The sequence below is a fragment of the Bufo gargarizans genome, chromosome 9 (assembly GCF_014858855.1).
Source record: "Bufo gargarizans isolate SCDJY-AF-19 chromosome 9, ASM1485885v1, whole genome shotgun sequence".
In the NCBI taxonomy this organism is placed as follows: Eukaryota; Metazoa; Chordata; class Amphibia; order Anura; family Bufonidae; genus Bufo; species Bufo gargarizans.
The window spans coordinates 194,783,100-194,807,917 of record NC_058088.1 but is presented as its reverse complement, the minus strand read 5'-3'; the positions used below and the strand labels follow the sequence as shown (position 1 = coordinate 194,807,917).

At 48.5% G+C, this 24,818-nt stretch overlaps 1 protein-coding gene across 14 annotated transcripts in view; it reads left to right on the top strand.

Moving 5' to 3' along the window:
- Nucleotides 1-1,593: 1,593 nt before the first annotated feature.
- LOC122919936 (protein PRRC2B-like) overlaps nt 1,594-24,818 on the top strand; it is a 45,255-nt gene continuing 22,030 nt past the window's right edge. For 8 of the 14 annotated variants that reach the window (XM_044269172.1, XM_044269171.1, XM_044269168.1 and 5 more), the window contains exons 1-15: nt 1,594-1,745; nt 9,949-10,118; nt 10,642-10,819; nt 10,901-11,003; nt 12,453-12,525; nt 12,633-12,800; nt 19,370-19,614; nt 20,006-20,133; nt 20,227-20,378; nt 20,453-20,540; nt 20,667-20,862; nt 22,221-22,548; nt 22,742-22,905; nt 24,150-24,354; nt 24,538-24,736. In XM_044269172.1, the coding sequence (XP_044125107.1) occupies nt 10,004-10,118; nt 10,642-10,819; nt 10,901-11,003; nt 12,453-12,525; nt 12,633-12,800; nt 19,370-19,614; nt 20,006-20,133; nt 20,227-20,378; nt 20,453-20,540; nt 20,667-20,862; nt 22,221-22,548; nt 22,742-22,905; nt 24,150-24,354; nt 24,538-24,736 (2,342 nt within the window). In that variant the 5' untranslated portion in view covers nt 1,594-1,745; nt 9,949-10,003. The remainder of the gene's footprint in view (nt 1,746-9,948; nt 10,119-10,641; nt 10,820-10,900; nt 11,004-12,452; nt 12,526-12,632; nt 12,801-19,369; nt 19,615-20,005; nt 20,134-20,226; nt 20,379-20,452; nt 20,541-20,666; nt 20,863-22,220; nt 22,549-22,741; nt 22,906-24,149; nt 24,355-24,537; nt 24,737-24,818) is intronic. The other 6 variants (XM_044269179.1, XM_044269170.1, XM_044269174.1 and 3 more) reach the window with 4 other exon arrangements.

The following is a 24,818-nucleotide window of genomic DNA, read 5'->3' as shown; positions in this document are numbered from 1 at the left end:
AGGAGCACCGGCTGACACTGGGTATAGGAGCACCGGCTGACACTGGGTATAGGAGCACCGGCTGACACTGGGTATAGGAGCACCGGCTGACACTGGGTATAGGAGCACCGGCTGACACTGGGTATAGGAGCACCGGCTGACACTGGGTATAGGAGCACCGGCTGACACTGGGTATAGGAGCACCGGCTGACACTGGGTATAGGAGCACCGGCTGACACTGGGTATAGGAGCACCGGCTGACACTGGGTATAGGAGCACCGGCTGACACTGGGTATAGGAGCACCGGCTGACACTGGGTATAGGAGCACCGGCTGACACTGGGTATAGGAGCACCGGCTGAACAGTGACTGGCATGAGATCTTCAGTAGGAGAACCCCCAGACTTGCTCCTGAGCTCCATTTCAGCACCATGTACCTTCTGTGGACTTCCAGGTTCTCTGGTCCTCCTCCATCAGCATGTGAGGCCTCCTGTAGCTTCAGGCCTAGTCAAACTTTTCCTACACTTGAGCATTCCGGCCTCAGACCAAACCTGGAGAGAGACTGAGCTAAGCCCTGGACTTATAACCGGCCTTGGTGTCAGGGAGCACATGGGAGGCTGAGGCGTAGCTAAAGGCTCACGGGCCCTGGTGCAAAGTTCAGCTTGGGCCCCCGTCCCTCAGTGCTTGTTGGCAAGGGGCAGGGGCGCACATAGCCTTCCCGCTGCCAGAGGTGTAAATAGACCAGCATGCACTTTCTATAATGCCAGTGTCTTATGTGGCACAGGGGTCTTTGGGGCCCCTCAGGCTCCTGGGCCCGGTAGCCACTGCTACCTCTGCACCCCCTATAGCTACGCCCCTGGGAGGCTTACAACCATAGAAAGCACAGGAAATCCCCCGCACACCTGCAGCAAAACCCACTACCCCGTCTAACAGTATACATCAAAAGCTGAGGGTTTATTTGCACAAACCTTTGGCCAAAACTACGTAGCGGCCGCACCGCCGACGTCAAGGCGCCTCTGTGACGTCCGAGCTCTATTTATAAGGGAGCAGATTGAGTCAGTTAATTGAATGCAGGTGAACCTGGAGGTGGCCTCCTCCTCCTCCTCACAAGGTGCAGCGACTCATTGGAGGCACGCTGGACTAAGACCTGAGCCGGAGCTACGGCTGACCCTGCGGCTAGCTTTGTGAATAAGCCTTTACGCTTCTGATAGCCGCTGTTTCTGAGAGCCTGACGTCACTCAATAGGAGAACTTAGGTTGTGCAAATGGTGAAGGCAATTGGCTGAGGTTCAGGCACATTAAGCCATTTTCACAAAATAAACGTTTTAGGATGTCCCTGAACAAGGTGCCGCTCCCTGTGATGGATGCCATAAACTAAAGTTTGCATAACTTTTCTTTCTAGAACAATTAAGCTTCATTTTCATGTATCCCCTTTAATTGATAAGAGGCAATTTGCCGGTGCGGTACCGCACCCTCCCGTCAGTTTGGCTCAGGCTGCTGCCGCTGTTGTTGTAGTACCGCCGGGGGCCGGCAGAGGCCGCTGCTCGCCGCATAGTGCGCGCTGGTCTTGAGCTGGATGATTGACAGCTCGCCGAGGGGGAGGGGCTTGTAGTGAGAGAAAAAAAAAAATACACAGCAAGAGAGACGGAGGAGAGAGGCGAAGCCGGAGCTGAGCCGCCTTGTATCCGCCGGCATCCTGCGCACCGAGCACCCGCCCCGACCCCGGCAGCACACCGGCATCACCCCCGCAGAGCGCTCCACCAGAACAGGTCGGTATCTCGGTGGGACGGCTCTCCGGGCCATCCTATCCCGGAAAGAGGCGGGGGAGGACGGGCCCAGGCCGAAGCTTTGTTCGGTCAGGCCCCGCAACCATCTTCTCCTGTTAGGCTCCCCTCTGGAGGGCGCAGGGAGGCGGCGGAGGGGCTGACGGCAGGCCGGGGCCTCCACTGACGGAGCGGGCCACCGGGCAGTGACAGCCGAGGCCTGAGGCCTCCTCCGGGGACGGCGCCTCCTGCCTGAGGGATGGGGGAGGTGCGGACCCCCCTCCCCGGCTGTAATGGCTTCTCCTGGGGATCTGTCACCCTGCCCCCACCCTGCTGCCCGGAGGAGTTGTCAGAGGGATTGTTTACCTAGTGATGTATGTGGTACAGTGCAATAGTCTGCAGACAGGTCAGCTGTAGTGGGACTATCACTCCCAGCATCTCCCAGTGTTGTGCTATAGTCTGCAGCCAAAGGCCTCTAAATGTGGTGCAGCAATCACTCCCAGCATTCACTGACTACTCTGTGTATGATAGTGCTATGCTCTGCAGCCAGGTTAATTGCACTGTAGCTATCATCCCCAGCATTCATTGACTGCTCTGTCTGATATAGTGCGATACTCTGCAGCCAGGTCAGTTACAGTTGAACTATCACTCCCACCATCTTTTGGCAGTTGTGTGCAGTAGTCTAATTATATTGGAACGATCACTCCCGACATTCATGGACAGCTGTATGTTGTGCAATAGTCTGTAGACAGGACCCTCTAATTGTACTGGGATTATCACTCCCATCTTCTGACAGCTGTGTGTATATATGTGCAATAGTCTGCAGACAGGACCCTCTAATTGTACTGGGATTATCACTCCCATCTTCTGACAGCTGTGTGTATATGTGTGTGCAAAAGTCTGCAGACAGGACCCTCTAGATGTACTGGATTATCATTCCCATCTTCTGACAACTGTGTGCAAAAGTCTGCAGAGAGAACCCTCTAATTGTACTGGGACTATCACTCCTATTATGCTCTAATAGCTCAGTGTATTGTGCATTGGTCTGCAGACTGTGGTCCTCTAGTCCAGTGTTTCCCAACCAGTGTGCCTCCAGCTGTTGCAAAACTACAACTCCCAGTATTCCTTGACAGTCTTTGGCTGTGCGGGCATGCTGGGAGTTGTAGTTTTGCAACAGCTGGAGGCACACTGGTTGGGAAACACTGCTCTAGTCTATATTACTGTGGGACTATAACCTCCAGCATGCTGTCAGAGCTTTTTATCCTACAGCCCAATGTTCTGCAAGAGGTGTTCTTTGTGGGACTGAAACTCCCAGCATGCCCACAGTGTTTTGCACTTGTAGCATTGGTGGGACTGAAACTCCCAGCATGCCCACAGTGTTTTGCACTTGTAGCATTGGTGGAACTACAACTCCCAGCATGCCCACAGTGTTTTGCACTTGTAGCATTGGTGGAACTACAACTCCCAGCATGCCCACAGTGTTTTGCACTTGTAGCATTGGTGGAACTACAACTCCCAGCATGCCCACAGTGTTTTGCACTTGTAGCATTGGTGGAACTACAACTCCCAGCATGGCCTGAGTGACATATCAAAGTGGTGTGTAGCCTGTTGTCGGACTACTCTCCTTATGCCCTGACACCTGTATGTGGCTGTTAGAGCATGGGGGTTGTAGTACATGCGTGGTGTCTGTACCACTGCACTTGCAGTCTGTGAAGACATGCTGGGAGTTGTAGTCTGATGTGACACACACGGGTTGGCAGTGATGGATGTAGACGAGTGCTGCTCCTCACTGACGGCGGTGCGGTAGGTGACCGATAACAAGCGTTCTGTAATCAACCGCTCCTCCAGTCTTAAGTCAGTAAAGCTTCATCTCTGCTTGCTGTCACTGAATGGCAGCATTCTTGTCGACACCCAGAGGCTGGAAACCCCTCCTGACTTAACACTTCTCACAGCGGATGTATCAGCCTGGAGTCCACACTGTCTCAAAGGGACTGGATACAATTGTAACAACCCCTCAGCTGTGAGAAGTGTCAGGTCTGTAAAGGTTTTCAGCCATTGTTTGTAATCAAGAATGTTCCCATTCAAGGACAGCAAGCAGAGGTTGGAAAGTTGTCGAGATGTTAATAATGTCACTTGACTGGTCGGAGTCTCGCTGTTGGGGCCCCCGATCTGCGCCCAGAAGTGTCCTGCCGCCGCTGCTATTGGGGGCCTCCTCCTCAGTAAGATTCGGGCTGTGTGGACGTCTGCCGTCAGTCAGGACAGATTCTGCAGAAATGGACGGCTCCAGACGTAATGTGTAGGGCCCTGGTGATGTGGCGGTGCCCGCAGGTCACGTCAAGATGGCGGCATTACGTCAGGTGACTGTAACCCCCAGTAGATGGTCGGATTTTCAGCGTTCACGAGGATATGTTAAAGCCTCCGTATGATAAGTCTTTGTAGGCAACGCCGTATCCTCGACAAGGGGGCTCCTCTCTGCGGAAGATGACCCCCATGTCTTATTTGGCCTCAGATAAGTGGCGAAAGTCTCCACCAGTATAACCATCGTGTGGACTGGATTCTGGGGCGTGCGCACCCACAACTGGTGTAAACTGGGGATGTCGGCATCAAATGTCCACAGCGTGTGAATTCACACTAACAAACCCTCAGCTGTGAGAAGTCTCAGGTCGGGATGGGTTTTCTGGTTCTGAACAAGGATGTTCTCATTCATTGACAGCAAGCAGTCAAAGTTCTATTAACCTCAGTAGAAATGCTCCCTTTTTTCCGGCAGGATCCCGCTGCTCCAGGTTCTATACGGACTTCTCTCCTGTGATGAGCCCTGCAGCTGGTGTCCTGCGGGGGGCGCCGTCTTATTGGCAGCAGCCTGAGCGCTGATCTACGTAGATGTGCAATAGATATAAGTGTGGGAGCGGTATAGAGGACCAGTCTCTCAGGTTCCTGTTTATGCATATCATCTGCACAGGGGTGCAATAGTCTGCGCATCAACTACTGTATGTGGACCTCTACCAAAATATCAACGTAAAATGATTGCCGTCCGAGCTCAGCGTAGATATTGGGCATGAGCAAGCATGTGGCGGGCAGTTCATTAGTGTGTGATTATAAAAACTGTCATCCTGTATTATACTCCAGAGCTGAACTCACTATTCTGCTGGTGCAGTCACTGTGTACATACATTACTTATCCTGTACTGATCTTGAGATACATCCTGTATTATACTCCAGAGCTGCACTCACTATTCTGCTGGTGCAGTCACTGTGTACATACATTACTTATCCTGTACTGATCCTGAGTTACATCCTGTATTATACTCCAGAGCTGCACTCACTATTCTGCTGGTGCAGTCACTGTGTACATACATTACTTATCCTGTACTGATCCTGAGTTACATCCTGTATTATACTCCAGAGCTGCACTCACTATTCTGCTGGTGCAGTCACTGTGTACATACATTACTTATCCTGTACTGATCCTGAGTTACATCCTGTATTATACTCCAGAGCTGCACTCACTATTCTGATGGTGCAGTCACTGTGTACATACATTACTTATCCTGTACTGATCCTGAGTTACATCCTGTATTATACTCCAGAGCTGCACTCATTATTCTGCTGGTGCAGTCACTGTGTACATACATAACTTGTCCTGTACTGATCCTGAGTTACATCCTGTATTATACTCCAGAGCTGCGCTCACTATTCTGCTGTATTATACTGGTGGGGGCGCTCTGTGGGTGAGGTGCACTATATGGCGGTGCACAGGCTGACGTGGTGATGTGGTGTACTGGGGCCTGTGCCTATTTTCGGCTCCGGGTACAGGTGGGAGCTGCGGTGATTTCTCAGTGGTTGGATCGGGGAGGACGGTGGAGACGGCTTCTGGCTTTGGCTGCGGTGCTGACAGCGGTTTAATTGCCCCCTTAGTGATTACTCTGTAATTTTAAAAAAAAGTAAACAGAATTCCTGGGAGGACGCCCTCTGCTCCGCTCCCTCCTGGCCGCGGCTCCTCTGCGCTCAGGCTGAACGTTTTCTCCTTTTCCTCTTCACCCTAATAGGGCGTATGAATGTGGGTTCCTCTAAATGGGGCGAGCGCTTTATGTTGACCTGAAGTAGTGACATGCATGTAAGGCAATCGCATTGATTAACAATTCCCTGACACTTCTTTTGCCCATGTGTCGGGAAGAGCAGCCATGGGGAATATTTCTGCTGCTCCTCCCCCACTGTTGTTCCCATCATTCCCACTAATGATGGGAATGATTTGGGTAGTAGTTGGTGTCCGAGGTAAGTGCTCAGAATTTAATTCCCTAGCATTGCCGTTTGCAGGAATCTATTGGAGAGGGAAGAGGAAATGCGTGCACCGCTGTCCGTTCTCTGCAGTGGATACGCCATATTCCTTCAGATGGTCACATGACTGACGATTGCCACTCAGTGTTGTCAGAGGGATTTGAATCTGTCCCCATCTTAGGCTACTTTCACACTGGCGTTTCTGGGTCCGCCTGTGAGATCCGTTTTAGGGCTCTCGCAAACGGCCCAAAACGGATCAGTTTAGCCCCAATGCATTCTGAATGGCTAAGGATCCGCTCAGAATGCATCAGTTTGCCTGCGTTCAGTCTCCGTTCCGCTCTGGAGGCTGCTTTCAGCGTTTTGATGTCCGCCTGGCGATGCGGAGCCAAACGGATCCGTCCTGACTTACAATGTAAGTCAATGGGGACGGATCCGTTTTCACTGACGCAATATGGTGCAATTGAAAACTGATCCGTCCCCCATTGACTTTCGGTGTAAGTCAAAACGCATCTGTTTGCATTATCATGAACAAAAAAACTAAAATGTATATATATATTTTTTTTCATGGTAATGCAAACAGATCCGTTCTGAACAGATACAAACGTTAGCATTATAGGTGCAGGTCCAAGACGGATCCGCACCTAACGCAGGTGTGAAAGTAGCCTTAGCAGCAGAGGGGGGACGCCCTCTCTCCTGTAGATGAGGCGTGAATTCTGTGCCGGATTGTTGGAAATTCTGGATTATCTGACATTGGAAAGACAGAGAAGAAAATACAATGTATCGAAAATGTATCACATTGCCAGATGAAAGGACTGGGCCCGACTGAAAGTCAAGGCAATGAATGTGTGTCTAGTGCCCCCCTTTATTTCCAGCCACGATCAGTGATGATCCCCGCCCCCCGGGGGCGCTCCGGCGCCTGTTTCCCTCTGCTAATTAGATTTTCTCGCTCTGTTTTCGCGGGATCAGTGCGCGGTGCTGCGTGCTGTGCAGATGGCATCTTGCAGTTTTTTTTTTTTTTCTTTCTGGTTTTGTTTTATTGAATGTAATTAACCTTCGTGGCTGCAGGGGGCGTGGACCGGTGCGTTGTCAGCTGCTGTGGACAGGAGGCCGGCAATCGCCTGGGTGACCTTGCAGGATGTCTCCGCCGTGATGACACTGCGCTCACGGGAAATTTGGAACGAAAAAAAAATTTTAAATCTGCAGTTGTGCCCCTAGTGGGGTCTGCTCAGTCATGTGACCCTGAGGGGAGGGGAGTCGCGGTGGATGTCAGCAGCAGCCGCCGCACAGAGGAGTTGCCTAGCAACAGCACAGAAGCCAAAGAGATAAATCAGGCTAGGTTATTTTTTATTTTTTTGGGTAGTGGGGGGTTGTAGATTAATGCAACTACATGATGGGGAATCCTTTAACTACGGCTTGGTGTAATTGTCCAGTGCTGAAGCTTTGTTACATTGTATCGGTGAGTCTGGCAGAGGATGGTTTAGACTGGATACAACTGTAACACGCCCTCAGCTGTCACGGTTTCAGCTGCTGAGTTTTCACAAAGTTGTCGCCATTCACTGACTGCAAGCAGGAGAATAAAATGGCAAGGAATTAGTTGGTGCCTGGACTCCTTTCATTTTTCAAGTATGAACGGAGCGACCTGATTGGTTCCCTTGGACAACTACTCCTCTTGTCCTTATTTAGCACGTCGCCCCAGCGTGGTCGTGGCTGCTGTGACCACATCCGTCTGGGACTGAGGAGATCATCCGGTAAACCCTTGACCTCCTCCTTGTGAAGCGGCTCCTAGCCACGATCACCCGTCTAGGAACGTGTGCGCTGCCCCTTTAAGAATCCCATCTTGCACCTGGTACACCCGGATGATCTCAGCGTTGCGTTTTCTGCATCCTCGGCGCGTGGATCGGGGGAGCGATGGATGGAAGCCGTTGCTTGGATACGGCTAGTACTCGGAATCCTGTGAAAAACATGTTTACAGAATCATTCAGGACGCGTCGCCGCTTCTGTCAGGAAGTGCGGTGGATTACACAAGGCGACGGGCCGCTCACTGCCCCAGGGATGCCCGCCTGCACTCCTGAGATGAGGTCCATCATACAGTCTAAAGCTCCACGCTGGGAGTTGTAGTCTTGTAGGGTGAACGTATTGGTGTCCCGATATAACTTACCAAATATATTGCATTTGTTTGGCAATTGGTCCTGTACTCCAGTCACTACCAGAGCTGCATTTACCATGCCACCGGCTTCCAGGCTGCAGACTACACAAATCGCTGCTGCCACCTGCTGGTTTAATGTATGCTCTGCTTTAGGGGACATAGCATTCACTACAATCCTAACCTTCCCTGACCGTCTGCACAGACCCCTGCAGTAATGTGTGATTGACCCACTCACCTCCATCTCCTTATAAATGGGTCAGACCACTTATCCACTGTTCTCCGACGCCGCTTCTCTCCTGGAAGAGACACTATTCTGTGAGGGGTCCTAAGTGTAGTGAAGGGGCAGTGCCAGGATGCCACCCAGAGGACAGGAACTGATGCATTCTGGGTACAGCACTGCAGGAGTGTGGATGTCTCGTCCACCCTGCTCCTCCTCCACGTCCCTGGAGTAAATGCAACAAAACCGCGGTCAATTACACCGACGGGGGAAGGCGATAAGTAATGCATAGATGGTCCCTTTTAGGACCCAGAGGGTAATGCAGGTCACGGCCGTCTAGTCCTGCTGCCATCACTGACAGCATCGCAGCTACGCGGAGCCGCTCGCTGCTGCTGAATGATGGGCTGCAGTGATGACGCTTCTCTTACTATGGAGAGATAAGCGTCAGGGTCTCTGCAGTCATAGCACAAAATAGGTGTGTGGCGGTATACTTGTCATTGTACCGCAGCCTGTGATAGACTGGAAGTCAGACTGAAATTCTCAAAGCAGCAGCTGCCACAAAGAACGAGTGACTGTCATTCCTGAGATGCTTGTGTTTTATGTACTGCTCAGCGATGAAGTAGAGACGTGTGTGAGGGAGGCAGAAACGCAGTGCAAATGTATTCCCCGCAGCAAGAATAAGGGTCACTGTGTACATACATTACGTATCCTGTATTTTACTCCAGAGCTGCACTCACTATTCTGCTGCTGCAGTCACTGTGTACATTACTTATCCTGTACTGATCCGGAGTTACATCCTGTATTATACTCCAGAGCTGCACTCACTATTCTGCTGCTGCAGTCACTATGTACATACATTACTTATCCTGTACTGATCCTGAGTTACATCCTGTATTATACTCCAGAGCTGCACTCACTATTCTGCTGGTGCAGTCACTGTGTACATACATTACTTATCCTGTACTGATCCTGAGTTACATCCTGTATTATACTCCAGAGCTGCACTCACTATTCTGCTGGTGCAGTCACTGTGCACATACATTACTTATCCTGTACTGATCTGGAGTTACATCCTGTATTATACTCCAGAGCTGCACTCACTATTCTGCTGCTGCAGTCACTGTATACATGCATTACTTATCCTGTACTGATCCTGAGTTACAACCTGTATTATACTCCAGAGCTGCACTCACTATTCTGCTGGTGCAGTCACTGTATACATACATTACTTATCCTGTCCTGATCTGGAGATACATGTTGTTGTGTTTTTACTCCAGAGCTACAGACAGACGTTTGCTTCTTCAGAGCTGAAATCTCCTTGCATTCTTTGTGTCTGCACAGAGCTCTGGTGATTTGCATTCTGGGTATTGTAGTCCTTGCACCAGGCTCTGTACTGGACTTGATGTAGAAAGAAGTGAATGCCTCCTGGCGCTCAGCTAAACTCTTAGATTCTGCTTATACACCTACTTGCTGACTGTTTCCAGTGACAACCAGTAGAAATGATAGTGGATGCAGCCTTGAAGTTCCCGGATGGCGGTCACTTTCATGCCTTCCGCTTTTCTTCATTTGCAGGCAGATCGGGAGAAGTGCAGAGAAAAATTTCCCTACTAGATGACATTTCATCGCAATGTCCGATCGTTTGGGGCAGATATCCAAGGGAAAGGATGGGAAAAGCAAGTACTCGTCTCTCAACCTGTTTGACAAGTATAAAGGGAAGTCAATAGAAGCTGTCAGAACCACAGGTGAGGGGTCTGCTGTGTGAATGAGACTGTCCTGGAGGAAGAGCGCCTCTCCGCAGGCTGTGTCTGGTATTGCAGGGTTGTGTCATCTAGTGATCTGCCCCCATTGTCTGAGATGGGACTACCCCTTTAATTAGTGGCAATACCACTTACAACCTGTGAACAGGGGTGACGCTGTTTTTAGAAGGAGGCAGCCATGTTTTTCTGAACCCGGACAACCCCATTAAGTTCAGGAGAACATTTGCTGCAAATTGGTTAGAAATTTGGAAATGCCATAAATGATTCATAGATTGGGGTCTTGTGAACCCCCCTTCCATCTTGCAGCTCCGCGCTGCGCACACTTTTCTCCATTGTGGTCTTAGGAATACACTGTAAATTTATTAGAATACTTGTTTAATTATTTAGTTTTATTTGCAAAATCTCTGCTTGCTCGTTGTCAGTGAATGGAAACGCGTAAGCAAAGCAGCAGCCTGAGTTCTCATGCCCGTATTGCACAGAGTATAATGTGTGTGTTTTTCGCCCCCAGTTATACCTAGACATGGCTTACAGAGTCTTGGGAAAGTTGCCGCTGCTCGGCGTATGCCCCCCCCTGCAAACCTGCCAAGCCTGAAATCTGAGAACAAAGGAAACGACCCCAATATTATTATAGTGCCCAAAGACGGAACAGGATGGGCAAACAAACAAGAGCATCCAGACCAAAAGAGGTGAGAGCGGAGCGCCCCCTCGTGGCGGAGCGGTCTGTCACCTGCCTGTCTCCTTACGTTAACCCCTCCTTTCACCCGCAGTTCCAGTGTGACAGCTCCTCAGCAGCCGGAGTCGCTGCCGCAGCAGGGTTTGCCGAAATCTGTCTCCAGTTTACAGAAACCGACCACAGTGAACGGTTCGGAGGTGAGATCCTGCCCCGAGGGAATGAAAGGAGCAAAGTCATGTGCATTTACCAGTATAGTTCTGTCATCTTTTATCTCTAGCCCCCCCCCCCCCCCCCGTCAGTTTGGCCCCGATAGGGGCTCAGAAATGGTGGATTATGCAGCATTACAGGGGCGCAGTGTTAATGTTAAAGCGCTGGGGGACTGTTTGCTTTGGAGACGGATGGCGAAGATCTTTAGCTCTCTGATGGTCGCTCTCCTCCCTGTCACCAGCTCTTTTCCTTGGTGGGATTTTTATTCTTGGCTCCTGTTTTGCATTTGGTGCCCCCTGAAGAATCGCTCCCAACACCCAGAGGCCTGCCCCCCGGGGCTCGGGAACAGTCTCCACCGTGGTGTTGGCTGCATAGAAGAATTAACCCAGAGATGTCAGGGAGGAGGAAGGGCGTGTCAAGGGGTCCCAGCCATCGTCGTGGAGCCGGGCAGGGGTTGGCCCATCTGAGACCCGCTGCTATCTCCATAATGGGGCCCCCGAAGTGAAGGAGAGCACCACACATTGACAAACAAGTGCGCTCAGCCATTTTCAGAAGTCCCATAGCAACGGAAGGGGGGGATAGGTCGTCATTATTACATCAGCGGGGGTCACTCCTGCCGATCAGCTGTATCGGGATCTCACCGGAGCTCTGGTGGGCTCGTGGCAGCTCCCCAAGCACAGCGCCGTACATAGTCTAGTGGCTGTGCTTGGTATTGCAGCTCAGCCATGTTCACTTCAATGGGGCTGAGCTGCAACTAGGCCATGTGACTGACGTGCGGGGACATCACATGGATTCGGAAGCGGCTGCGGTGCTCATGGAGCACCAGGATCTTGTAACAGCTGATCGGCGGGGTCCCGCTGATCTGATATTGGTGACCTATCCAGAGGATCGATATCAATATTATTTTCAGGATGACCCCTTTAACATCTGATCTCCAGGGTTAAGAGCAGCTGGATCGGCAGCGATCACCTCATCGGCTGCTTCTGTTGGTTTGGTGGGGCAGCCATATTGTCCAGGCTCTAGGTACTGATGAGCTATCCTAAGGAGAGGTCCTCAGTATCTACAGCCCCGACAACACCTTTCCACAATGCAGCCCCAGAGACCACCGGTGGATCTGGCTCCTGCTGCGGGCACCACTGGTAAATAGCTGATTTTGCTGGGGAAGCCGTGGTCAGCCTGGCATTTCTGCTGCAGGGTGACAGCCATTCATGTAGACGGAGTCCTGCAGATTGAATGCTTCATGTCTAGAGCGTCTCTATTCTGGTTGATATTGGGGGTCTCGAGCAGGCGACCTCCCTCGATGATGTCTGTGTGGCCTACTAGAGGTTGTCTTCAGGTCATTCTCTCTGTTACCAGTGGATGTGGAATGTCCTGATCTCCAGGTGAACCCTCCAGGGACCGGTGGAAGCAACTTGACAATTTATTCTTTTATTTTTCAGAATATAAGTTTAGTGCCAGGTGGACCAAAGTCATGGGCTCAGCTGAACGGAAAGCCAGCAGGACACGAAGGTGGTGAGTATAACATTAGCGCCTCGCATGTGGCACCGTCCAGCCCTGTGAAAGGACTGCAGCCCCATGGCTGCCCTTCTACCCTCATCTCTGTCCCGTCTCCTCCGCAGGTTCAAGGGGCTCAAACCGACTGTTGTCCTTCTCTCCCGAGGAATTTCCAACGCTGAAAGCAGCTGGCGAGCAAGACAAGGCTGGCAAAGAAAAGAGCGGCTTAGATCCGTCGTATGGGCCCGGACCAAGCCTCCGCCCCCAGAGTAAGCCCCTCGCCCTGCTTCCCGGTAACCGCTCTGAACGTTTTATTGTCCGTCCTCCCCTCCCCCGCTTATGTGTATGTAGAGGGAGTGTAGTGCATGTATTTTCCTGTGTGACCATCATTATTGCGCTCATCGGTACAGAGGTTTCTTATATTTTTAGCTTTTATTCAGAAGCTCCATCTTGGATAGAAATTCACAGGTGACCAAATGGCATATACATAATGGCGGTCGCAGGGGGCCCAGGCTGCGATGGACAGCCGCCCTCCGCACCTTCTACACCGTGATGAATGGAGGTAGCAGTGCTGAGAAGGTGAAGGGGCTCCCAGGTCACCTCCCCGCCAGCTCTAGCTTTTAAGTCAGCCCGAGGCCGAGTAAAGTGTAAGACCCCATCATATGCATATACCCTAGGTGCGGGTGCGTTTCACATGCGCAGGAAATAAAAACCGAATTTTTCATTAAATCTGCAAATCTCAAAAAATAGCATCATGGGGTCTGGGGTCTGATGCCTGCCAGACGTGGTTCCTGCACTGGCGCAGTATTGAAGCCACGATTTTGCTATTAATCATATATCCTTCCATTTTGTGTATCCAGGTCCTGTGCAGAACTGTCTGTCGCTATGGTTATAGACCTTACATAGTCACGTGCCTCCCTCTTCTATATAATTTAGGACACTTTCACACTTGCGTTCGAGGATTCTGGCAGGCAGTTCCATCGCTGGAGCTGCCTGCCGGCTCTGGAAATCTGTATCCAAACGGATAGCATTTGTTTCCGGATCCGTCTGACAAATGCATTGAAATACCGGATCCGTCTGTCCGGTGTCCCCTGGAAAAATGGATCTGGTATTTTTATAAAAAAAAATTCTGCATTTTTAAAGGTCATGCGCAGAATGTGAAACCGGATCCAGCATTAATACATTTCAATGGAAATTAATGCCGGCATTCCGGCAAGTGTTCGGGAACTTTTCTCCTGCCAAATACCGCAAGAGGGACTGAACTGAAGACGTCCTGATGCATCCTGAGCGGATCGCTCTCCATTCAGAATGCATGGGGAAGAAACTGATCAGTTCTTTTCCGGTATTGAGCCCCAAGGACGAAACTCAATACCAGAAAACGTTAACGCTAGTGTGAAAGTACCCTTAGACATCTATGCTTTCTTAGGAGTTTTTCTTTTTTTGCTTTAATAGTTCAAATGGTGTTTTTATTTTTTATTTTATTTTTTTCTCATGACTGCTCCCCAGTATTCTCTAGGAGGTGGTCTCTGTGCCAATGGGGACATATATGCTACATGCACTTTAACCTCCTCAGGACCGCCGTAGGCAGGATTGCGTCCTGCCGGCGGCCCTGCTCTTCTGGGTGGACGCATATACGCGTCCTCCCGCGAGAGCCGAGATTTCCTGTGAACGCGCGCACACAGGCACGCGCGCTCACAGGAACGGAAGGTAAGCGAGTGGATCGCCGCTGGCAGGCTGGAGATCTGATTTTTTTTTTTTTTTTTTAACCCCTAACAGGTATATTAGACGCTGTTTTGATAACAGCGTCTAATATACCTGCTACCTGGTCCTCTGGTGGTCCCTTTTGTTAGGATCGACCACCAGAGGACACAGGCAGCTCAGTAAAGTCGCACCAAACACCACACTACACCCCCCCCCCCCCCCGTCACTTATTAACCCCTTATGAACCCATGATCACCCCATATAAACTCCCTGATCACCCCCCTGTCATTGATCACCCCCCTTTCAGGCTCCGTTCAGACGTCCGTATGATTTTTACGGATCCACGAATACATGGATCGGATCCGCAAAACACATACGGACGTCTGAATGGAGCCTTACAGGGGGGTGATCAATGACAGGCGGGTGATCACCCATATAGATTCCCTGATCACCCCGTGTCATTGATCACCCCCCTGTAAGGCTCCATTCAGACGTCCGTATGATTTTTACGGATCCATGGATACATGGATCGGATCCGCAAAACACATGCGGACGTCTGAATGGAGCCTTACAGGGGGGTGATCACCCATATACACTCCCTGATCACCCCCCTGTCATTGATCACCCCCCTGTCATTGATCACCCCCCTGTAAGGCTCCATTCAGACGTCCGCATGTGTTTTGCGGATCCGATCCATGGATCCGTAAAAATCATTCGGACGTCTGAATGGAGCCTTACAGGGGGGTGATCACCCATATACACTCCCTGATCACCCCCCTGTCATTAATCACCCCCCTGTCAGGCTCCATTCAGACGTCCGTATGTGTTTTGCGGATCCGATCCATGGATCCGTAAAAATCATCCGGACGTCTGAATGGAGCCTTACAGGAGGGGTGATCAATGACAGGGGGGTGATCAGGGAGTCTATATGGGTGATCACCCCCCTGTCATTGATCACCCCCCCCCCCCCCCCTGTAAGGCTCCATTCAGACATTTTTTTGGCCCAAGTTAGCGGAAATATTTTTTATTTTTTTTCTTTGTTTTTTCTTACAAAGTCTCATATTCCACTAACTTGTGTCAAAAAATAAAATCTCACATGAACTCGCCGTATCCCTCACGGAATCCAAATGCGTAACATTTTTAGACATTTATATTCCAGACTTCTTCTCACGCTTTAGGGCCCCTAAAAAGCCAGGGCAGTATAAATACCCCACATGTGCCCCCATTTCGGAAAGAAGACACCCCAAGGTATTCCGTGAGGGGCATATCGAGTCCATGAAAGATTGAAATTTTTGTCCTAAGTTAGCGGAAAGTGAGACTTTGTGAGGAAAAAAAAAAAAAAAAAAACTTATGAAAAAAACTTATGGAAAAAAAAAATAAATTCTATGAACTCCCCAGGCCCCTCATTGGATACCTTGGGGTGTCTTCTTTCCAAAGTGGGGTCACATGTGGGGTATTTATACTGCCCTGGCTTTTTAGGGGCCCAAAAGCGTGAGAAGAAGTCTGGGATCCAAATGTCTAAAAATGCCCTCCTAAAAGGAATTTGGGCACCTTTGCGCATCTAGGCTGCAAAAAAGTGTGACACATCTGGTATCGCCGTACTCAGGAGAAGTTGGGCAATGTGTTTTGGGGTGTCATTTTACATATACCCATGCTGGGTGAGAAAAATATCTTGGTCAAATGCCAACTTTGTATAAAAAAAATGGGAAAAGTTGTCTTTTGCCAAGATATTTTTCTCACCCAGCATGGGTATATGTAAAATGACACCCCAAAACACATTGCCCAACTTCTCCTGAGTACGGCGATACCAGATGTGTGACACTTTTTTGATGCCAAGGTGGGCAAAGGGGCACGCATTCCAAAGTGCACCTTTCGGATTTCGCAGGCCATTTTTTACACATTTTGATTGCAAGGTACTTTCTTACACATTTGGGCCCCTAAATTGCCAGGGCAGTATAACTATGCCACAAGTGACCCCATTTTGGAAAGAAGACACCCCAAGGTATTCCGTGAGGGGCATAGCGAGTTCCTAGAATTTTTTATTTTTTGTCGCAAGTTAGTGGAATATGAGACTTTGTAAGAAAAAATAAAATTAAAATAAAAATCATCATTTTCCGCTAACTTGTGACAAAAAATAAAAAGTTCTATGAACTCACTATGCCCATCAGCGAATACCTTAGGGTGTCTACTTTCCGAAATGGGGTCATTTGTGGGGTTTTTCTACTGTCTGGGCATTGTAGAACCTCAGGAAACATGACAGGTGCTCAGAAAGTCAGAGCTGCTTCAAAATGTGGAAATTCACATTTTTGTACCATAGTTTGTTTGTTTTTTTTTGTTTGTTTTTTTAGTTTTTTTTAATTAGGTTTTAAAAATGTTCAAGTAGAAAAACAATGTAACCATTTTTCATCATTACATCAGAACATCATATAGTAACAGACATTCCAGATTTAGTTAATAATTATGCATACAAGTACAAAAGATCTCACGTCTGACGAATGAATAAAAGCATAGATGTCTGTGCAAAGGATGTGAATGATCCAGAGTGTTGATAAATATACCCAAAATGTACGCGCACAGGAGTGGTGCTCCAACCATGTGAAGTCATGTAAGAAAGTACAAAATATACCAAAAGAATATAATAGAAAATAAGTAATAACTAAACTACACACTCTCAACAGTAGAAAATGGTAACAGGAGACTCTCTTCCCTTCCTTTTTTTTTTCTTTTTTCTTTTTTCTTTTTTTCCCCCTTTTTCCCTTCCCTCTTTTCCCCTTTTTCCCTTTTCCCCTTCCTCCCCCTTCTTTCCCCTTTATTTTTTGAGCCATCAAAAGGAGAAAACATTGCAATCAAATTCTGTACATACGCAAGTATTTTTTTCTCCCCAATTACCCAACCTCCCAGCTCCCTTGGGGAGTGGGAGTGGGAGTGGGAGAGGGAGACGTGTAAATAAAAAAAATAAAAAAAAAATAAATTTTTGTCTATCCAGCCCTAAAGTAACCACCTCTTCCATATTTCATCCATAGTTTTTTCTTTTCTGCTATGGCCCTCCATCACCCGTTCTTCTTTAATCAGATCATCCACTGCTTTTCTCCACTGCCGAACTGTTGGAGGGTCAGCACCTACCCATTTCTTAAGTATTAAGAGTCTAGCTTGAAATAACACCTTACTCAGGACCGTACTTATATCTCTATTTAGACCAGGGGTGCACAACGTTTCCTGGTTGGGGGCCACATTGCCAGACTGAACCAATGACGAGGGCCGAAATAAAAATTTAAAGGTGTATTAACAACTGAAATATTGTACTTATGGCATATTGAACACACATTTTATACCATTAATGTCTAGTTACACTTCCAGGACTCCCATCTAATGGGAGAAATACATGAAAAATACAGGTGAGCAGCCACAAGACATAGCCATACATGTCTGTTACCAGATGGTTGGGGGCCGCACAGAATGGTATCAAGGGCCGCATGTGGCCCCCGGGCCGCAGGTTGTGCACCCCTGATTTAGACCCAGGTGACCATAGTTTGTAAACGCTATAACTTTTACCCAAACCATTTTTTTTTTTTTTGCCCAAACATTTTTTTTTTTAGCAAAGACATGTAGAACAATAAATTTAGCGAAAAATTTATATATGGATGTCGTTTTTTTTGCAAAATTTTACAGCTGAAAGTGAAAAATGTCATTTTTTTGCAAAAGAATCGTTAAATTTCGATTAATAACAAAAAAAGTTAAAATGTCAGCAGCAATAAAATACCACCAAATGAAAGCTCTATTAGTGAGAAGAAAAGGAGGTAAAATTCATTTGGGTGGTAAGTTGCATGACTGAGCGATAAACGGTGAAAGTAGTGTAGTGCCGAAGTGTAAAAAAGGGCCTGGTCATGAAGGGGGTTTTAGCTAGCGGGGCTGAAGTGGTTAGAGTGTCGAGCGTCTCCCTTTTGAACTGTTTTGCTAAAAAGTCCTGCTGGCAATCTACATCGGAAACCTCAAGTTAAAGGGGTTTCCCAAGGTGTTGATATTGATGGCCTATCCTCAGGAGAGACCATCAATATCTGATTTGTGGTGGTCAGACTCCCCAGACCCCCCACTGATGTGCTGTTCAATGAAGTCTCTTCCTAGCCCGGTGACGTCATGTGGTCTAGGTCCAGCTCGGTCTCATTCAGCCTGCAATACCAAACATTACCACTATACATTGTATGGCGCTGTGCATAGTAAATGGTGACTGAGTCCACAGCATTCAGCCTCTTCATACAGCTGTTCAGCAGGGGGGCCATTGTTGGGCCCCCAGAAATCAGATAGCTTAAAAATAGGCAATATCATAATCTCGGGCAATCAAAAGTAGGGATGACCTCCACGAAGACGAGCCCTTTAATGGAGAGTTATTGGGTCCATCTTTCTTCCATAGTTCCCCCTGACCTGTGTATACTACACGTTTATGTTACGGTGCAACTTCAAGAACCGCATCACAAGGAATGAAATTCTGCTTCATCAGTGTTCTGGTCTCCTCCTAAAGGGGTTGTCTCATCTGGGATATGATATGCCATCCATGTCAGGTGCGGTCACTATCTGTAGAGCGGGGACCACTGTGGGACTCCCAGAAAAACCTGAGACAGCCCCATTTTGCTATTTTCGGGAGTCCCATAGCGGGGGATGGGCATGCGCATCTGCTGTCTACTTTGGGGGTCCAGTTTTGCAGATAATGTGGACCCCACCTCTAACATTGATGGCATGTCCGAGCAATATGCCATCAGAGTCCCATAATGGCTGATCTACCAGGTCGTGTTTGATCTTTTATGAGGTTGACTGTGTGGGTCTTATCACAGCTGAGGGTTTGTTACAATTTGTGTTGAACTACCAGAACTCTGGGTTTTTACTGCACCGATACATTGTTACAGTCTGGAGTCCAGGATATTTGGACTGAACACAGTTGTAACCAGCCCCTAGCTGCGAGATGTAAAACTTTTTATATAATCAATGTTTTTGTTCACTGACAGCATGCAGGGACCTTTACAGTGCAGACACTAAGTACTATAGAAAATTGCAGGACTTCTTCCGGTCTGTCTTGGCCTGAGGGGCCAGCAGTCATGTCCATCTCTGATAACCTCACAGTTGTGGCATCTTTATGTTTATCTCGTTTCCTTTCATGCTCCCGTTGCAGATGTCACCAGTTGGAGGGAGGGCGGTGGGAGAAGCATCACCGGTGGCGTCTCTCCAACCGTCTCTCCTACTGAGCCGGGCACCAAATCCACTGCTCCTGCAGATAGTGCCCCCTCCACAGTGCAAGCTAGTAGTGACCCTAAGGAGCTCTCGCTGCGCCCGGCTCAGCCCACCAGAAAAGGGGCTTCACCGTTCATGGGAAACACCTACCATCCACCTACATACCATGATATGCTGCCAGCTTTTGTAAGTATAAATTGCCATATTTTATTTGATGCTTAATACTTGCGTGAACTCCTGTAATGAGTTACATCCTGTATTATACTCCAGAGCTGCACTCACTATTCTGCTGGTGCAGTCACTGTGTACATACATTACTTATCCTGTACTGATCCTGAGTTACATCCTGTATTATACTCCAGAGCTGCACTCACTATTCTGCTGGTGCAGTCACTCTGTACATACATTACTTATCCTGTATTGATCCTCAGTTACATCCTGTATTATACTCCAGAGCTGCACTCACTATTCTACACATTTCAGAGATGACAGTCTCCCTGCTTGTTGTGGCTCCTTGGTGTGTCGTGTTCATGCGGAGGACGATCTGTTCTAATATGTCGGCGTCTTGTCTCTTCAGATGTGCTCTCAGCACTCTGCAGAACCCACTGGGACATTGGATCGAGCTTCCTTCCCCGTCCTTTCCTCTCAATCTCGCCTTGAACCTCGCGTACCCTTTAGACAATATCAGATGAACAGTCAGGATGGGTGAGTAAATATTCCCGTTCTGTGTACTCAGCAATCCTGCCGCAGCTTGTACATTACCCTGGTCCTGACTGTATCCTGTCATGTGTCTCATAGCAGAAAAGAGATCAGGCCTAGCGGTGGCGGTTTACGGCCTGTGCGGTCACAGCGCCCTCAACCGGAGAGGGCTCCGCGAGCCACCATTATAAACGCAGAAGATCTTAAAGAACTGGATGACCTGGACAATGACGCTGAAGACGGCTGGGCTGGTGCGTATCGGAGGCTACAGCGCGCTGCCGCCCCAGGATTAATACTTGATTAATAGTGATCTCCCTGATTTTAGGCATTCACGATGAAGTGGATTATTCTGAGAAACTAAAATTTAGTGAAGATGAGGAGGAAGAAGAAGCCCCGAGAGACAGAAGTAAATGGTAGGATGGAGTTGATGGCTCTTTGGGGGTCATTCTCTGGATGCTCTTGTAACATACTGAGCTTCTTAGAATTGGCGCTTTGCACTGCTCCCCTCCCCCATGTGATGGTCTTTCTTTTTTTTTTAGGATTGGCTGGGAGTGCCGGAGGCAGCGCCAAGTTTCCTTTAATTCTACTGAAGGCACCGAAGCCAAACACCCTGCAGAGGATGGGACAGTATGGGGCGATCAAGTGGCACATCCACGCCCAACCAGAAGGGGGCAGGAAGCTGTGCAGACCACTCCACGGAAAGCCAACAGCTGGGCCGCAGTAGCTGAACACCCGGTATGGAGGATAAAGTATTCGTTTATATGTGATGCCCTGCAGTCCGTTATGATTCTCTTGTGTATTGATTTATATTATTCCATAGGGGGCAGTATTCTAGCAGTTATATCTGTGTACATAAGGGGGTGGCTGTACCTTTTATTGTCTAAGGGGATATCTAACATATCGGAGCTCACAGAGTGGCCCACCCATGGTGGTGAGCATACCTAACTGGTCTCTGATGCTGGATTCGGTCTCTGTTACTCCGCGGCCGGGTCTTCATCTTCGGGGTGCTCTGATATCAACATGCTGTTGATGGTGGCAATGTGACCACTGCCACCAATAGCTGGCAACAGCTGTGACCTGCTCTCCTTGCGACACGTGGCTATTTGTCTTGACACAAGGGGATCTGCAGCAGTCGTGACCTGCCCACCCCGTCAACAGGATGTTAATATCAGCACATCCGTGAGATGAAGAGAACCCAGCGTAGGGGATCCGGTAAGTATGATCACCGCCATGAGCCTTCTATAATAAGTTACCCCTTTAAAGGCTATGAACACCTTCAGGGCAGATATTTTTTTTTTTTTTTTTTTTTATGATAGTATTTGACCTAACCTATTTTGGGCTAAAAATCCCTTTTTCAATTGGTTTTTATTAAAATCTTTTAGCAGTTTTTGTCCTACTGTATCTTAGTCTCATCATGTTGCTGTTTTGACTGATGAATGTATATAACCCTTATCTCTGATTTCCCGGCAGCTCATACACTCATTGCAGTCAAATTGTTATCTGATCGGAATATGGCTTAAAGGGGTTTTCCCACCTCAGACAATGGGGGCATATCGCTAGCATGTGCCCCCATTGTCTGTCTGATAGGTGGGGGACCCACATCTGTCTCGTAAATGGAAAGTTAAAAGTCAGAGGGCACATGCGCTGCCCTTCATTCATTTCTATTGGGCCGCTGAAAATAGTCGAGCGCTGGCTTTGAAAGCTCCGTTTTACAAGAGGGTAGCGGGTTCCAGAGTGGGGCCTGTGCCTGTCAGATAATGGGGGCATGTCCTAGCAATATGCCCCCATTGTCTGAGATCACAAAACCCTGTGTTTATGAGCGGTCAGTCGTTCAGGGATAAGGGCTAAACATCAACATGACAGGGCTCGGTGTAAAACTGCAATGAAGATGCTGTGCAGCGAGGCTGAAATTTAACCCTGTAGGACAAAAAGTGCTGAACATTTGAAAAAAGTTTAAACCAAAATGAGTAAAAAAATAAATAAATTGCCCCCGAAGGTGTTCCTATCCTTTAAATGTATAAATGAACACTGTAATGGGGTTTTGTAGTTTGCCCGTGCTGGTTAATGGCATGCCGCTCTGTCCTTTCATACAGAAGCCCTCGGCAGTCCCTGTATTGCGGCAGCCTTCTGTTGAGGAGAAGGAAGAGAAAGCTCCTCCAAGGCAGAAGTTCGTTACCTCTGAAATATCAGAAGCGGTTGAACGAGCTCGTAAGCGACGCGAGGAGGAAGAGCGCCGGAATCGTGAAGAACGGTTAGCGGCTTGTGCTGCAAAGCTAAAACAGCTGGACCAGAAGACCAAACAGGCTTCTAAATCTGGTGCCGAGACTCCGAAGCGAATGGAAAACAAAGAGAACGAAGACCCCAGATCTCCAGTGTCAGACCGAAGCATTTCTCAGGAGAACGCCCAGAATTTCCGAAGAGGTACGGCTTTGAGAGGTCACGTATCAGAGGGCAGGAGTCGGATCGTCACTGGTGGCCCATGACTCTGTGGCCTCCCGTTATAATGCACTGTCCTCAGGCTGTATATATCTATGCAACTACAGATGGGTCACTGTTTTTCATAGCAAGACATATATACTTATTTGTTTTTATATATTATTATTTTTTTCTTTAGATTATTCCCAGGAATCTCCCTCCGAGTATATAGAGGAGGAGCCTCCTGCAGCCCCCAGAGCTGAGAGCAGCAGTGAAGATGACTGCAGAGAGTCTGCGTCTCCAGTGCAGGATTTCAGCAAGCACCAGAAGCTGATGCCACCGAGGTTCCAGAGGCAGCAACAGGTAATGGGTTATGTGGTACTGTAATCGCTTGTATATTACTGACTCAGGGGCAGAAGACGGTAATTTTTAGGAACAGATCAATTCACATTAGTTTATCTCTGGGGGATGAGCGAACATGTGTTTTTAAGTTTGGTGTACAAGGTTTGGGTTATCTAAGAATTCAGCTATGGATTCCGCTACCATGGTCCTTAAGTTATGATCCGTGGTAGCAGAATCCATAATGGAAATCTTAGATAACCCGAACTTGAAAACACAAGTTCGCTCAACACGATTTAGCCCGCTCCCCCCCCTTTGTGATTTCTGCCATGCAGCATGGCCTAAAACTGCTGCTTGTTCACCAGCTGTGAGTGAACCTCAAAGGGGTATTCTCATCTTCGATGATGATGGCATATCACTAGGATTTGCCATCAGTGTCAGATAAGTGTGGGTCCCCCATTAGTGCTGATTGTCAGTGACATCTATTGGCGATGAGAGTGATGAATTATGACTATAATAATAAAATCAATTTTATTAGGTGTCGAATATAAAGCCTGTATTATACTCCAGAGCTGCACTCACTATTCTGCTGGTGCAGTCACTGTGTACATACATTACTTATCCTGTACTGATCCTGGGTTACATCCTGTATTATACTCCAGAGCTGCACTCACTATTCTGCTGGTGCAGTCACTGTGTACATACATTACTTATCCTGTACTGATCCTGAGTTACATCCTGTATTATACTCCAGAGCTGCACTCACTATTCTGCTGGTGCAGTCACTGTGTACATACATTACTTATCCTGTACTGATCCTGAGTTGCATCCTGTATTATACTCCAGAGCTGCACTCACTATTCTGCTGGTGCAGTCACTGTGTACATACATTACTTATCCTGTACTGGTCCTAAGTTACAGCCTGTATTATACTCCAGAGCTGCACTCACTATTCTGCTGGTGGAGTCACTGTGTACATACATTACTTTATTCTGTACTGATCCTGAGATACATCCTGTAGTATACTCAAGAGCTGCACTCACTATTCTGCTGGATAACAGTCATCAATTGTGCTGTAGCCTTTGCGCTCCTATCGTATGCGGGCCAGTTATATCTAACCTCAGATGAGTGTACAGTGCCCGGGGTGGAGAGATCTCTGGTAATACGGGTTGCTGGAGAGGCTTTTAAGCCTCGGGTATGTGTAGTCTTTAAGGCCTATGGTCTTCCTTCCTGGTGATGTAATGCTGTGCACTGTCCTGTGTTCTTAGGAGCAGTTATACAAGATGCAGCAGTGGCAGCAGCAAGCTTATGTGGCGTCTACCCACTCCAACCACCCGCGCACCTTCTACTCCCATCCCCCCCAGGTGTTGGGGTTTGATCCTCGCTGGATGATGATGCCTTCCTATATGGATCCCCGGATTCCTCCCGGTCGTGCTGCTGTAGATTTCTATCCTTCTTCCATACATCCACCAGGTTTGTACTCTGCATACTACCGGGAGTCTTTGACCATGTATTATGCTTTACTGGGTAGTCCACTTGGCACACCTGTCCATTAGGGGATGTCTGAATTTGATGCCCATCACTGAGCATGCTCTGTCAGCTGCCAGCGCGGCTTCTTCCTTCTCTGACAACAAAATCATCTTGCTTTCTTGCTAGGTGTGATGAAACATATTATCCAGCAAGAAGCTGTCGGTGGAGGCTGCCAGCCAGAGGATTGCCAGCCGTCAGAACGCAGCCCTCAGTCTGAACCGGTGTCTGGATGGAGCCAGGAGAGTTACATGCACTTGCAGAGCAAAGCCTATGCCCTGCCGCAGCAGAAGCCGATGGACGGTGCTGCGGACGGCTGTTACAGCAGGTAATGGCATAGAAAATATAGTCTCCTGTAGTCAGCTGTCACATGCATTAGCCTGGATGACTTCTTATATCTGCTGTCCATG